This window comes from Amblyomma americanum, chromosome 4 (assembly GCF_052857255.1).
Source record: "Amblyomma americanum isolate KBUSLIRL-KWMA chromosome 4, ASM5285725v1, whole genome shotgun sequence".
Taxonomy (NCBI): domain Eukaryota; kingdom Metazoa; phylum Arthropoda; class Arachnida; order Ixodida; family Ixodidae; genus Amblyomma; species Amblyomma americanum.
In genome coordinates, this window is record NC_135500.1 from 200,151,739 (window position 1) to 200,167,098 (window position 15,360).

The 15,360-nt window shown below is 49.2% G+C and overlaps 1 protein-coding gene across 8 annotated transcripts in view; it reads left to right on the forward strand.

The window, feature by feature from the left end:
• The window catches only part of Graf (GTPase regulator associated with FAK), a 61,539-nt gene that overhangs the window by 18,270 nt on the left and 27,909 nt on the right, over positions 1-15,360 (forward strand). For 4 of the 8 annotated variants that reach the window (XM_077662931.1, XM_077662936.1, XM_077662933.1 and 1 more), the window contains exons 4-9: positions 8,063-8,134; positions 10,718-10,819; positions 13,564-13,674; positions 13,772-13,814; positions 14,330-14,391; positions 14,882-14,956. In XM_077662931.1, the coding sequence (XP_077519057.1) occupies positions 8,063-8,134; positions 10,718-10,819; positions 13,564-13,674; positions 13,772-13,814; positions 14,330-14,391; positions 14,882-14,956 (465 nt within the window). The remainder of the gene's footprint in view (positions 1-8,062; positions 8,135-10,717; positions 10,820-13,563; positions 13,675-13,771; positions 13,815-14,329; positions 14,392-14,881; positions 14,957-15,360) is intronic. The other 4 variants (XM_077662932.1, XM_077662937.1, XM_077662934.1 and 1 more) reach the window with 1 other exon arrangement.

Here is a 15,360-nt window from a genome sequence, read left to right on the forward strand (position 1 = left end):
CGCGGGCTGTCATCAGAAGGGGGTAGAAAAGAAGAAAAAAAACGCGTTCAGGATGAAGCCGTCTGCCTATAAATTGCTCCGTTATGGACTTCTCTTGTTGCCCTACAACTTTCTAGTAGAAGCCTCTCAAGTACCTACTGCGCTAATTATTACGAACCTTCGATAAGTGTGAAGTAAGGGACGATGCTGATTGCCCTGGGCAGCCCGTTGACAGTGATGTTTAGTAGAGGGCTGCTTGTTAACTTCGGCCTGGGCTGCATTAATGCGCAGCGGAATTCTTGTATGCGCGGGCGTTCCCGCATATCGTCTTCGTCGAAATGAAGTCGCCGCGATGCAGCCAAACCGGCATAGCTGCTCTGCCTGCCTGTGTGGCGCCAGTGCGCGTGTTACACTGCAGTGAATACCCAGCGGAAGATGCACGGAAAGCAAATAGCAAGTAACACTGGCTGGCTCTCCTGCGTTTGGTTGCTGCTTTAGTTTAGCGATGTTTGCCATGTGCAGGGATCAGAACCGCTTAGAATCGGAGGTCTCGAACTCATCTCGCCGCGCAGGCGGCGTTGGCAGACAGTTTTTCTCCGTGGGCTAGTAGGCGAGAAAAAAAAGGAAAGGAGGGGAAAGGGTAGGGGGCAGCACGTCCTTCGTGCTGAGTATACGACCGTTTGGGGTGGTCGAAATTTCCGGAGCCCTTCACTGCGGCGTCTCTCATAGCCTGAGTTGCTTTGGGACGTTAAACCCCCATAAACCAAACCAAACGACCGTTTGGAAAGTGCGCAGGTAAGCAATGATTATCACCCCGATTTCCACACAAAGTATGTATAGCCCCTGACTTAAAAACATGGCTGGACGGGCCACGTGTGTGAGACCCCTCCCTGGCTTAGATGAACCGCATGTCGGAAGGAAGGCAGACAAACGAGGCGCTTGCGGAGCTTTTCTGGACCTCATCGTAGTGCGTGTAGCAGTGGTAAAAGCATCGATCTATACCGGTGCCCTTCACGCGTTCGCACCTGCGTACAGGGATGGCGGGAGCCGTTGTGTAGTTTGTAATTCCGCCATTCCTTGGCACGCGTGGGCACAGTTGTCCCGTGTTGTGGGCGGATTCCACGGGCTCGGCAGTAAATCGCCCTATTTACGAGCGCGCTAAGCGTCCGGCCGATCCACAAGACAGGGGCGATCGAAGGACCCGGTGCCGAGCGCCCGGACGGGGCGAGCGAGTGCGAGCTGGCGGGTCTTTTTTTTTTTTCCGGCCGCGGTCATGCACTTGGCGAGGCGATCCGCTGGAGCCCAAGTCGTGCGTGCGTGCGCATAAACAGAATGCATAGATAGACAGTTGGCCTGCTGCAGAGTACCAGCCGGCCTTATTTCACCAGCCGGCCTTATTTCTTTAATGCCGACACTTTCACTGCACTATCGGTTGACAACAGTAACTCACCCGCTTCCTCCCCCCCTCCAAGTTCAGAACCGTTCCGCACTGCACGCCACCTGACGATGCAGCCCGCACTGTGCCCGTCTCGACACCAGGACTGCATTGTCAGATGGTGTGCAGTGCGGCACGGTTCGGAACTTGGAGGAGAGAAATGGAGGGGGGGGGGGGGGGGTCAGTTATTAAGAGCGTTAACTGTTACTCATCACGTTTCGAGATTTCGTGGGGTCTACTACCACCCTTGATCACAGCGCCATCTGTGGCAGCAACTACTCAACACGTTTCGAGATTTCGTGAGGTCTCCTGCCACCCTGAGATCAAAGCGCCATCGGTGGCTGCAACTAGGAAACAGCGCATCCCGCGTTGAGACTTGTAGCGCCATCTGCAATAGCTTTGTAGAAACAACCACCTGCCGCGTGCCAGTGATGACGTCATGGTCCAATATGGTGGATAGAGGTGGAACTATGTAAGTACGACGTCAGGGGACGAAAGGGCGACATAGTTTCGGTTTATCGAATCCAAGATGGCGGCCATTAAAATTGGTTGTGCCCTCTCATCCCTTTCCCCCCTCACCAAAAATTTCATAAAACGGGTACGAAAACTGTCCCGCTATGGGACCGCTATGAATGTATACATTCGTTCCGCTATGTATACTCCAACAACAACTGGCACCCATCCGGGGACAGTTGTATACGAAATTTGGTAGGCAAATAAAGCCCTATGGGCTGTGGTATAGAAATAAAAGCACAATTAAATAATAGGTAAACATTGTATACATGCACTTAATAATTGAAGCATTACCATATCGCACCGCAAGCCGAATTTTCGGCCCACATTGACCCCCCCAAATGAAGCAAATTCCGTTTGGGGCGTATCTTGAGGGGGTGCAACTCGACAATGGGTAGACGTGCATCGTAATTTCTCTGATAGATGGCGCCAGGCGGTGATCGTTCCGCTAGGCGGCGTGCGTGCACGCGTAGCCGAGCATGGTGACAATCCACCCCGTTTCAAAGGGTACTGTTGTTGTTGTTGCCTCAAATACATTCCGTTTCTCGACACGAGCGGCGCGTTCTTCGCTTTCTTCATCTAGTAAACCAAACAGCTAACGCTCGTTACGTCTTTCACACGGTGGGGGCCTTTTTTTTATCGACCGATATTGCATTTTCGGGGCAACACTTTTGCGTCCGCACCGCAGAGTCCGTATTTAAAGAGCAGCCATGTCTTTAAAGCGCACACCGTATACATGACAACGAATATGGTGCACTGCATACACGGGCGCGTAGGTGGAAGGACAGGCTACCCTTCACGCTTCACTGCAACTGCGTGAACATCATTCTGGCATGGTTGGCCTCGGTGGTGCAAGCAGGTGGTGCAAACCAGCTCAGAGTGACCAGCTCCAACGATTCCAGCTGGAAGCATTTTGTGTCGGAAACGTCGGCTTGTAATGTAAGAAGACGAGGAGTATATTGCTAGATGCATCTGGCTTCGTTTTCGTCTGCCTTTCAGAGGTGGGCAGTTGACCTCACCTCAACCTCAAAAAAAAATAAAAAAAAATTGCCGACCTCACTCATCCTCATCAGTTCAGGCTGAGATCTCCCGAGACGCCCTGAGGTCACTTTTCCTGGGGCCACCGGCGACCTCACTCAACCTCACATTTTGAGGTTGAGATCGGCTGCTCGACCTCAGAGAACAAGAAAACAAAACAAAAAGCCATTAACAATTTTTTTTTTTCAGTTAAAACAATTATGAGAATCCTGTGCGACAGCAAAGCCAAAATGATAATGGTGCCATTGTGACGACTGGTTATTACAAGAGCGGCACTAAGCGGTCTCTAATTATTTAAAAGGTGTGTCTAGACGCTGTTGATGTGCACGCAATAGAAGCTTATAATCTGGGAAGAACCCTCGGAGAGTTTATGTCCTGCCGACAGGGGTGTCCCTAACCCGGTTACCACCAGTACGTCGGAGGGTGCTTTTTTCATGAGGTTTGCTTCACTAACTAATCGTAACCTTATCGGCGTCAATATTCGGAAACTGCTTCGCGTATACTTGTTAGTATCGGAAGCCTCTCGCTCATTCACGAACGAACCGGCAGTTGACAAACACAGCCCTTCTACATCATCTACCAGAAGTTTGGAGGGAAAGGGGAGCGGAACGTATTCACGATACTCATCTTAGGCTTGAGAATAGCGAATGTACACAAACCGGTCGCCAATGTGCTTTCAATGTGACGGCTATGCAGGCGCATATCAGTATATTTCGATTTTTTTAGCTCTATCTGGCATAGCGAGAGCACTCAGCGTAGTTGAAAATTTTGCCACCCAGCAAACGCTCTTTTAAATCCTCTGTATGCTGCCTTCAAAAACAAACTGCGACTGTAGCACACCATCAAAGGCGCGTTGTATTTGTCTGTGTAGAAGCGAGCGGCTTCTTTTATTAATGCGGAAGCATTAGATGGCTCAGTTTCAAGCTCATATCCGGAAAAAAAATGCCCGCAAAAAACGGCACCATGTGACGTCACGAGCCAACGAGTAACGTGATGAAGACGATGACGTCACATCATTAATTATTGTTAACATACACTGATCAGCATGACTATACAATGCTTATTAATACAATTAGGTAACGCTAATACCGACTAGTATTATGGGTGACATCATACGAGTGTGACGTAATATCAGGTCACGTGACAGCGATGTAATGTGACGTCAAACCTAGCACGTGACGACGATTTAATGTGGCGTCATACCAGGTCCCCGCCCACCCCTACTTGACGGTCCATATGGATCCCAAATTACTACACATGCGCGCATGACGCATTACAAAGAGTGTCCACAGCTCGGTCCACATTAATGACATTCCGATTTTCCTGCAGGTAAACGCGCCAGTTCTGATGTGTGAAATACTGCAACGATCATGCAACGACACATGCTGTTGACCCTCACAGTGATGGCGATGATGATGTCATCACTGTGAGGGGGGGGAGTGGAGTTCCGTGACAGCAGCACTCCTTCCAGGAAGGCCAGAGGGGTGCGTCTTCCTGTAGGCTTGGGCTGAACGGACATTACGGCGCAGCACCACAAGCTATAAGCGGACGGTGGCATCCGGTTGTCCAATCAGGGGAAACCGAGCACTAAGCGTCATCGCATGAACATTGCAGTGGTGCGCTCCAACTCCGCTTCGGAAGCGGCAATCGTCGAAGTAAGCCGCGGAAACTGTAAAAAGTCTCGAGTTCAAAATTTCGACCTCACTGAATGACGACCTCACTCAACCTCAAACTCACGCGTGAGGTTGAGGTCTGATTTGCTGACCTCGCTTACAAAATTTCGAGACGCCTCGGACCTCACCTCACGACGTGAGGTTGAGGTCATTTTGAGGTTGAGGTCGACCTCATCCTCATGAGGTTGCCCACCTCTGCTGCCTTTTATGCGTGCAGGCTTGTAAGGGCTCTTCAAGCTTCGTTGCCTGTGAGTCACGCCTCATTTTATTCTGCCGCCGCTACCTCTGTCCCGAATCCGGTTCCACGCTCAGTCAGCGAGGAAGGGCGGGTGTCTGCACGCATCGTATGCAGCTGTATTTGGTCGCGTTCTCCTGAAAATAAATCACCTCTGCATGCGCGGCAGCTTTTGGCGTTTCGGACGCGGTTTCACCCACGATGCTTCACCGGAGCAGTGACGGTCGCGTTCGGCGTAACCTACAACGGGCGAGTAATAAACTTCGATTATCGGTGAGGTAACTGATCCCCTGGATGGAACCCCTAGTCCGGGCCCGACCAGCTTGCCTGTATTCGGAGGTTGACTTCACCAGGAGTGCATGCGCGCCCGCAGTTGCCAACACGCGAATCTAAGCCGACAGTTGAATATGCTACGTGGCTCTTCCCTTATAAAAATGGTCTATAGACATTCTATAGAGTTTTTATAGACGTTATTGCCTTCCTATAGATATTTCTTTTTGTCTATTCATAGTCTATAGACTGTCTATGGGTAAAAGTCTACTAAAAGTGTATAGCCATAAATCTACAGATTGTCTACAAGATTTGTGTTGACTGTACACTTTTCTTTAGGATTTGTCTGTAGAAAGTCTATGGACTTTATAGACAGAAATCTTAAGGGCCGTCTATGGACTGCCTAAAGAAATTTTGTAAGCGTTCGGCTGTGTCTTAGTATTTGGTGCTGCTTGTCACAGCTTCTTTGTGACACGAAAGTATTCCTTCGCGTGTGTGTAAATTCTGCGCCGAGTTCCATTCAAGGGCGACAATATTCACCGCGGCCAGCAATAAGTGCTGCTGAAGAATTGCCGGATGGGTGGACGGCGATTGCTGGCTGTCTCGGTGGACACAGCTGCGGCTAAGCTGGAGCCAACCCCGTGTCGCGTCTTTCCGTAGACTGCTCGCGGGTGGTGGTTCACATTGCCGCCGACCTCACCGCGAACCGCAGCGCGCGCTCGTGGCCTCATTTGACCCATGCGGTGTCATGAATAAACATTATTATTATGTCGAGCGCGAGCGTGGACGCGGGGCGATTGTGAACGCCAGCAGCCGGGATCTTCGGCTTTATTTTTATCTTCGCGCTCTCTCGGCGCCTCCCTCCTCCCCTCCTTTTCATATCCCCTTTTCCACAAGGCAGGCTGGCCTTATGCGCCTTTAATAAGCGGCACCCGCCGCGCTGGCTCAGCGATTAGCGCGCTCATCGTACCAGGGTTCGAACCCGGCCGCGGCGGCCGCGTTTCGACGGAGGCGAAACGCAAAAGGCTCCCGTGTTGCTGCGCGATGCGAGTGCGCGTTAAAGATCCCCGGGTGGTCGAAATGATTACCGGAGCCCTCCACTACGGCACCTTTTTCTTCCTTTCTGCTTTCACTCCCACCTTCCTCCGTTCCCTAACAGGGTGGTTGAGGTGTCCACCAGGATATGTGAGACAATTACTGCGCCTTTCATTTCCTCAAAAAACTTTTTTTTAATAAGTCGTACTCGTCCGCTTGGTCGCTGTCATCTTAATTTTGTCCTCTCTGCGTTTCGAAATGATGTCGTAAGAAGTTTTCGTTTGTCTAACCGCTTGTAAAGGGGCCCTGAAGCAAATTTCGAACACGATGAATAAACTCGCCCGGGTTGATAGATCACAGGCTAATGGGCGTCGTAGCTAAATATTCAATTTAATATACCTGTTCTGCCATAGGATCTTGTTCCAGAAATCGTTTGCATTTTTGTGCGCCTTTTAAAATTTCTTTTTTTGGAGTTTCTGGTCATCACTTCCTCTGCTGTCACATTAGGCCGAACTGGTGGCTGCGGTTGCCCGGTGTTCTTCAAGGTCACGAACGGCAGTCGTTGTTGCCTTAATTGAGCAGAGCGGCAGAGAAAGCAGGCGTGGCGGATTCGGCTAGTTACGAGCCTGAGCCGAGGCTTTATTTGAATTAGGCGCCACTATAGAATTAAAATAAAAACGTACCAGGCGCATTTACTGGGTGGAGCGTCGCGGGACCTCCCCCCTAACGCAGCGGAAGCAGAGGGTTGAGGGGGAAAATTTTGAAAGCGCAGAGGGGCAATTCTTGATCGTGGTTGGTCCACTGTAAAGCCCAAGCTTAGAGGGCCTTATAACTCGCCGCGGTGGCTCAGTGGTTAGGCGCTCGGCTACTGATCTGGAGTTCCCGGGTTCGAACCCGACCGCGGCGGCTGCGTCTTTATGAAGGAAAAACGCTAAGGCGCTCGTGTGCTGTGCGATGTCAGTGCACGTTAAAGATCCCCAGGTGGTCGAAATTATTCCGGAGCCCTCCACTACGGCACCTCTTTCTTCCTTTCTTCTTTCACTCCCTCCTTTATCCCTTCCCTTACGGCGCGGTTCAGGTGTCTAGCAATATATGAGACAGGTACTGCGCCATTTCCTTTCCCCAAAAAACCAATTATTATTATTAGAGGGCCTTAGTTAACTGGACTTGTGCGTTCGGCGGCTGAGAATGAGATCGCGGTATCGCATCGCGACGACCACATTTCGCCGCAGGCGAAGTGCGAAAAATTATGTGTGCTTTAATAATAATTGGTTTTTTGGGGAAAGGAAATGGCGCAGTATCTGTCTCATATATCGTTGGACACCTGAACGATGCCATAAGGGAAGGGATAAAGGAGGGAGTGAAAGAAGAAATGAAGAAAGAGGTGCCGTAGTGGAGGGCTCCGGAATAATTTCGACCACCTGGGGATCTTTAACGTGCACTGACATCGCACAGAGCACACGGGCGCCTTAGCGTTTTTCCACCATAAAAACGCAGCCGCCGCGGTCGGGTTCGAACCCGGGAACTCCGGATCAGTAGCCGAGCGCCCCAACCAGTGAGCGGCGGGTTGTGTGTGCTTTGCGATGTCAATTCTGGGCTTATGTCTGCAAACTTCCAGTACAGCTCCCCTCTCTCTCTTTCTCTCTCTCTCTGCCTCCGTTGCCTCCCGCCTTCATCCCTTCCCTCACGGCGCGGTCCAGGCGTCTGGTCGCCATTGAAAAATTCTTGCGATGGGTTATTCATCAAGGCGGGTGGCGCCCTTCATACGAAACATATTTTGGAACTTTTACGAAAGGTGTTTCAGGACTCGTTAATTAAAAGTTGGCTCCATCTGGACTCGCCCACCTGTGAAGCTCACACACGCACCTTTGTTCCTCTGCGCAGCTGGAGAATGCCCACAAGACGTTCATCGAGCCCATCGAGCGGTTCCGCAAGGAACACATCGGCGAGGCCAAGGTGGGTGCCATATTGCGTGCATGCAAGCGCCACAGCTGTGCCGCGAGTACGTTGCGAAATTCTGAGGGCACTTCAGTCAGCTTACGTGCACGAATGCGAAAGCATCAAACTTTCTAGAACGCGGGTTTTTTTTTTTCCACGGCGCCTGTAAAAATTGAATTTTTGCTGTTGTTTTTATTGTTTGTTTAATTTTTGTTTATTTTTATTTGTTTGTTTCTGTGTTTTTTGTTTAATTTTTTTTAATTTTATTGTATTTAACTTTATTAATTCTAATTTTTGTTTGGTTTTATTACCATTTTTAAGCTTATGTATTTGTTTTACTAATTACTATTTAATGACTGATTCATAACTAATCACCCATTACTTAGTAATTGCTAAGAGTATATGGGTTATTGCTATTATGCCATTGATGACGTCATAGTGTGACAGACTTCGCGGTCGGAGGTATAACGATGAGCCATTAATTAGAGGATTTCGCCTTAATACGCGCGAACCGGGCACAGGACATCCGTTGTGGTTGTGCCGTATTAACATCCAGCTGGGTTCAGAGCTCGGTCACGGTGGTTGCTTGTTATACGGGCGAGGGAAAAGCATTCCTGTGTGCCAGTATCGGGACACGTATATACAACTCCTGTGCTGTTGTGCCTTTCTCAGGTTCAGGGTCGTGTAAAATTTTGCGCCGCGCGGTGTGCTGTCTTGTGTCGATGCCCTTTTCAGGCAGTAGCAGGCAGCGGTCGATGTGGAAACATGCCCCGCGTCCCTGCATAGGCAAATGTCGCGATCAGCTTCGGTTTGAGGCCGTGAAGTGCGCTTAGTGCGTCGTGACATCGGCGGAAGTCCGAGCATTTAGTTTCGTTGATCCCTCGAGTCTGTCGCCAGCACAGTCTCCACTAGTAAATTTAAACGTGTAAGCTGCTTTGGCTGTTACTGCCTCAGTGAAGCCATTTGTATGCAGGCAAGATTTGAGCCGCGCGGATAGCTCTATTTCGAAATTGTACTCTATACCTGTGCATGTTAGAAGTGGTCAAGACATCAGTTTTTTTGTTGTCTGTTATTTCTTTAGAACGATGCGCAAAGCTTTAGTAAACAAGGATCGCCATTTGGAATCTGCCTACGGCCGTTACATGATTGGACGTCTTAATCCATGCAGTTTCGGTTTCAGCAGCTGAACGGTGGTCGTGGCGCCACAAGTATGGGGCCATCATCACGCGAGGCATCGAAAACTACAGTGTAGCCGCTGCTTCCTTATTTTAATTCGCTCCAACTCTTACTTACTCTAGCCTAGAATCCGGAATGACAGCGAAGGAGCAAGTGGCTGTTGTAGTTTCTTTTTTTCCTTGCTTCACGTGGCCTGCGATTCACTTGTGGCGTCGTAGATATCGTTCTTCTGCTGTAATCAAATGTCGTCCATTAGGCTTATCGAACAGGCCACGCCTGCGTACATACGAAAATGCGATCGGAGGGGGGGGGGGGGGGGGGGGGGCTTAGCCACTAAATGGCGCCGCTGCTGGAGTGGCTGATAACCTTCCAGGTGTTTTCCGCCTCGGATTTCTCGCAACGCTCGTGGAATAGGAAGTGCCCTTTCTGTACGTCTCCCACTTGCAAATGCATGTGACTGTCTAATGCATCGTGTACCACTTACGATTCAGACTGCAAATGCAGTTGAACCTCCTTGCAACGTATTTGAAGGGGCCCGGCGATTACTTCGTTGTAGCCGCAGCTTCGTTATAGCCCGTGTTGACCGAGGCTTCCAAGGGGAATTGTCATTCCTTCGTTGTATCCATTATTTCTTTATAACCAGGTTTGACTGATGTATAGTTTTCTTTTGTGCCCTCAAAAGAACATCAGATCGTCGCAGTGGTACGCAAACCGCATTTCCCCAAAAATTATTTCTCAATAGTCAAAATATCCGCTGCCAGAAGTGCAGAAGACATGCTCTGAGCTCGCACGCCAGGAAAGATGATCCTCTTGGCAAAAAAAAAAAAAAAAATCTTGTGGACGCTTCACTACGTTTACGGTTGCTTGAATTGTGGGATTTTGTGCGTTGGTATTTGTTTATTTTATGTGGCATAGTTGACGGGCAAAACATTTTTAGACGTCCTGAGCGTCCGAAATGTTGCGTAGAAAAATTTCTGATCGTCTGAAAAATTATTTTCGACGTTCAGGAGTTAGCCTTTTATTAGGCAGTGATGGTATTTTTCTCTGAATTTTTACGTTTCGGCGCTGTTGGGGCCAGTAACGACGAAATACTGGAAGTTCGGAGGTTTTATCTTGCATCTTTATTGCGTGGGCATTGCGGGGTTGGTTGTTTTTAGAGAACAGTAATTCAGCGCAACTCATAAATAAATGAATAAATAATAGCGCTGAATTGCTGTTCTGGAAACAATGCTCCACCACCTGGCCACTCAACGTGCTTTATTATAACGGCAGTTGGAAGCGGAAATAAGCGATATGGCAAAAAGAAATGAGAAGTATTTACGATGAATTTACCGTGGCGGAAATTGAAAAAGCGCCGCGCTCCGCACACTGTGTGCTAAAGGTTTGTCCACCGTTCTTCTCCGTGCGGTGACGTCACCCGCGCAGGAGCGCAAGAAGAAGTTCGACAAGGAGACGGCCCGCTACTGCCAGTCGCTGGATCGGTACCTGAGCCTCTCCACCAAGAAGGGCGACGCGCATCAGAAAGAGGTGAATACTGCACACTCTGAACTTAATAATACGCCTGCATGGGAGTGATAAGGGAGCAAGCTGTCTCCTCTAGCGCGCTACACCTTTTATAAAGGGGAGAGCCTACTCTCTTTTTTACTCCCTTCTGTTTAGAGTGCACGGCAACGCGGCTGTCGGACTTGGGTGCATCGTTGGGCATTTCGCAGGGCGTCGCGGTGGGTACTGCTTTGCACGGTGCGGAGGAGGTTCTAAACGCGTGCTCTCTGGTCTGTTTACGCGTCGTTGGTCGAAGTGATCCGTTTAGTATAATCCCGTATGATAATCCAATGGAAGGTTCAGGAACATTCTAGAAGGTCATGACTCATGCATGACATATGAAGGCAATATGGAATCGTTTCCAATGAGAGTTTTGGCGGGAATTCGATCGCAAGAACATTGCACTCATTGTAGACACCACAGCAGGCAACTTAAATGTTGTCGCATTTTCTTAAGTATGTGGTTGAGGAGGGCTCCGAATGTATTTATTTATTTAAAAGCTTCGGACATAAAACTGAACCGAAGCTGTTTCGAATTGGTTGGTCTCTTCACTAAATCGCGAAAGCTCAAGCGCCGCGGTGGCTCAGTGGTTAGGGTGCTCGACTACTGATCCGGAGTTCCCGGGTTCGAACCCGACCGCGGCGGCTGCGTTTTTATGGAGGAAAAACGCTAAGGCGCCCGTGTGCTGTGCGATGTCAGTGCACGTTAAAGATCCCCAGGTGGTCGAAATTATTCCGGAGCCCTCCACTACGGCACCTCTTCTTCCTTTCTTCTTTCACTCCCTCCTTTATCCCTTCCCTTACGGCGCGGTTCAGGTGTCCAACGATATATGAGACAGATACTGCGCCATTTCCTTTTCCCCCAAAACCAATTATTATTATTATTCAAGCAGCTGCGCTGATCATACGCATTATCAAAAAAAAGCATAATTTTAGAGGCTTCCCTCTTTATTTATTTTTAGCTGGCGACGCAGCCACCGCTTGAACGCAGACCGGAGAGCGGCTGCTATCGTGGGAGATTTTCCCGTAGCTTTTGGGGAACGCAAAGGTCATCAAGTGGCCAAGTGGTGCGGGCGTTGCTCGCGCAACTACCATCTCCGTGCGTATGAAAAGGTCGCCCAGACATCGGCAGAGAACGTTTCCTTCAACGAGTATCTGTTCTGTATCTCCTGTGTCCGTGGTCGACTCGTGGGAAAGATGGGCAGCCCGCCACACTGCGACTCGCTCGAAGATGGAAATAAGAAGCGCTGTGATCTGTTTCCGTCGATCGGTTTTGCCCTCCACTTTAGTCGGGACCTCCGTCGCCGCGTAACTTCGTGTACCTCGTTATCGGCTGTTTGCGCGGCTGCCTGTGAGAGGTGTTCGATCCAACACGTTTCTTACTGCCCGTTTAGAAAAAGCGCAGGCCGGGAACACACTTGTGAGGCGTTCGGTTGCATGTTTCCTTGTAGATAAACGAAGACTCGAAATGGTTCCGCGTGAGACGACGCGCTAGCGACCGCCATGTATGTAGATTTTTTTTCATTCACAAATGAAGAACTCGAACTTTGAGCAATCTCTTGCTCGAGTATCGGTGACTTAGCCTAATGAGGGCGGCGGGAAAGCAGCTGGCGTCGCAGACGCCGGCGTTCTTCGGGTCGGCAGTTTCGATTTTGCCCGGCGCCGCCGTCCGGCGTTCGAGAGTAGCGTCGGAGCGCTATCGACTGCTGCTCCGCGTAGCGGCCGCTTAACGTAACGCCGCGGCGGCGGCGAACGAAAAAAATATATATATAAACGAAGCGCGTCGAGCGAGGATCGAAGGATGAAGGCCGTCTTCCCCGCATCGCTCCCGCTTCGTGCGGGGAAGTGAGCTTCGGCGGGGCGAAAAGAAAAGTTCTCCCCCACGCGCTGCCTGCTCGCGATGGCCCGGCACTGCACGATGTCCGGACGTCGCTCGGCGTCGGCCTCGACGATCGCCCGATGCAGGTGGGTCGTCGGCCACTGTGTTTAGCGACGCCAGCGGCGTTAGCGGCCGACGCTTCGCGTGCTGCTCCAGATATGAGCGGAGCGGCGAACATGCGTAGCTTCCATTTTTGGACCGTCGTCCTTTAGCGCGTCCCGCCGCGCCTTTCAGGAGCGACCGCGCGAAAGCGTGTCGTTCCTCCTTCATCTGTGCTTTGTTTTTTTTTTTTTGCTCGTGTTTGTGTAGACTGGCGTCGCTTTCCACTCCGCGCTGGTTGTGAGAGGGTAGCGGATTCTACTTGTCGGACAGGGAATTTTCCCGCCCCCGCGCATCTTTTGTGGCCTTGACATCTAGAGTTCGAAGGCAACTCGCTCGCTCATTTTTTTCGAGCGCTGTGACTGACGTCGAGCTCGGCCAGTGGAGTCTTCCTTCCAGCGCCGGGCTGTCGCGAAATCTCTGCGTAAACGTCGTAGGTCGCGGCTTGAAGCGCGCTTAGTGACGTCGTCGCTTTGCTGCTGCCGGGTCGTCGTCGTTTTGAAGGCCACTAAAGTGCGAACACACCCGCGTGTGTCGATTCTCGGCACTTTACGGACTCCGCGTCTGCCAAGTACTTCCGCGGCCTTTTCATGTACGGACGTTTTAAATACATAAAGGTGCGAACACTGCATGTTTAGCACCGAACTCTCGGTTAGTGTTTTTAACCGTAAATCGTGGCACCAGTAACATGTTAGCCTGACTGCAGTTCCTCCGTCAGCAACTCGTTCAGGATTGTTTGTCCATTCTTACAGGCATTTGCTGGGCTTGAAATGGAGAAGATTCACTTCTTCAAGGCATCACTAGAGTATGTACTTCTCCTGCAAAAAGTTCAAGAGCGCAAGAAGACAGAGTTTGTTGAAACGGTCAGTTTCTGGCTTCTTGCGTGCACTGCTTGCATTTTGACGTCTTTGTAAACGTTCAAGCTGTGACTGATGATTTTCTCTTTTCTTGAATTGGCAGATACTGAGGTTTATGTACGGATGGCTGACATTCTATCATCAAGGTCTGTATTGTGTTCTCCTAACAGCTGTGTGTATGGAAACTCATGGAATCGCTGCATGAGGCTCATTATAAAGCCTGCAAAAAAAGGGGGGGGAATAATGAAGCCAGGTTTCAAGGCCAGCATAATTTAGCATAGCGGTTACCCCCGAACGCTCTTTGTGCCTTAGACAACACTGTCAGGCTTACTTGCATGCTTGTGAAATTGTGCAGTTAGCTGTATGAATATTCTTATGGTTTTTGCTGTAGATCCAGAGGTTGAAAGGTTGCAGATAACCTGGACGAATTAAATATTGATAATTCAGAAGGACATGTGAAGGTTCACTTTAAAGGTGGAAATTTCAGAACTTGAGAAGGTTCACAATAAAAGGCATTTGCTTGCAAACTTACATCTTGCACGAGTGTCATCCTACTCGTTTTGCCACTATATTAGTACAGTGTTTGTAAATTCTGCAAGGTGTATATGACTGTCTTTTAGTGTTGTAATGTATTTATCTAGTTGCTTGATTGCCCCTCTAGGCCATGAGGTAGCCAAGGAGTTCAACAGCTTCAACACAGACCTGCAGGTGCGGCTTCAGAAGGTGAGCACTAAGAAAAGTCCTTATTGTCACCATTTCTTGAGATGTCAAAGATTAAGCTCATTTTTCATGCCAAAAGTCGCACCTTTGTGAAAGTTTAGCATATATAGTCACATGAACATTTATGAGGCAAACTTCACTTTACTACGCTGCAGAAGTTGAAATGCTGGAAACTGTTGACTGCTTGTCACCTCTAATGTGCATTGTCGTTGATCACAAATACTCCCATAGGTTTGCTCCTGAGCCTACTTGTGGATCATGTGATAAACATTAAGTAACAAAGCATGCTAAAATGAACAATACACAGCACACTGCAGGGCATCAGAATGAGGCGCTTACAGCACCTTTGTTGGCAATACAAATCTTGTTTTTATTTTGTTGACCTCCAGAAAACCTGAGATCTTGGTTATTTGCATTTTCTTATGTGTTTCACATCAGCGTGTACTGATCAGTGGCGTTGATGTGATTGGTTTTGTCTTGCATGTAACCATAGACAAGAGAGAACTTCGAAGCCACTCACAGTGAGGCGGAACACTTGATGAAGAAAATGTTGGAGGTGCGTACAACGGTAATACTCACCGCTTCCTCATCCCATCTTATGCATATAACTTAGGCGTGCGACCGTGGGGGTTTGTCTTGACCAAGCGTGAGTTCTGAATCATCGCTCCTCTTCTTCGTAACAAAGTTTATAAATTTTGCTTTCTGTTGCATGCTCAACTTTTTGGCCATTAACTCAGTTCACACTCCCAGGCACATGGATGTTAGTGGGTAGTTCGTGTGCAAAATGAAAAGGGAGCGTTGAACTCTTAACTGTATTGCAATGGTTGGATGAGTGGGTTTCTTGCTGTTTGTTTTTTTAAAAGCAAGAGCTAGAAGCTTGTTCTTTTTTAAACTTAATTGGACTCTTTGACAATTTTTGTCTTATTCAGAAAATAAAGTTGTTTACTTGTGGAAATTGTTTACCATTCTTTT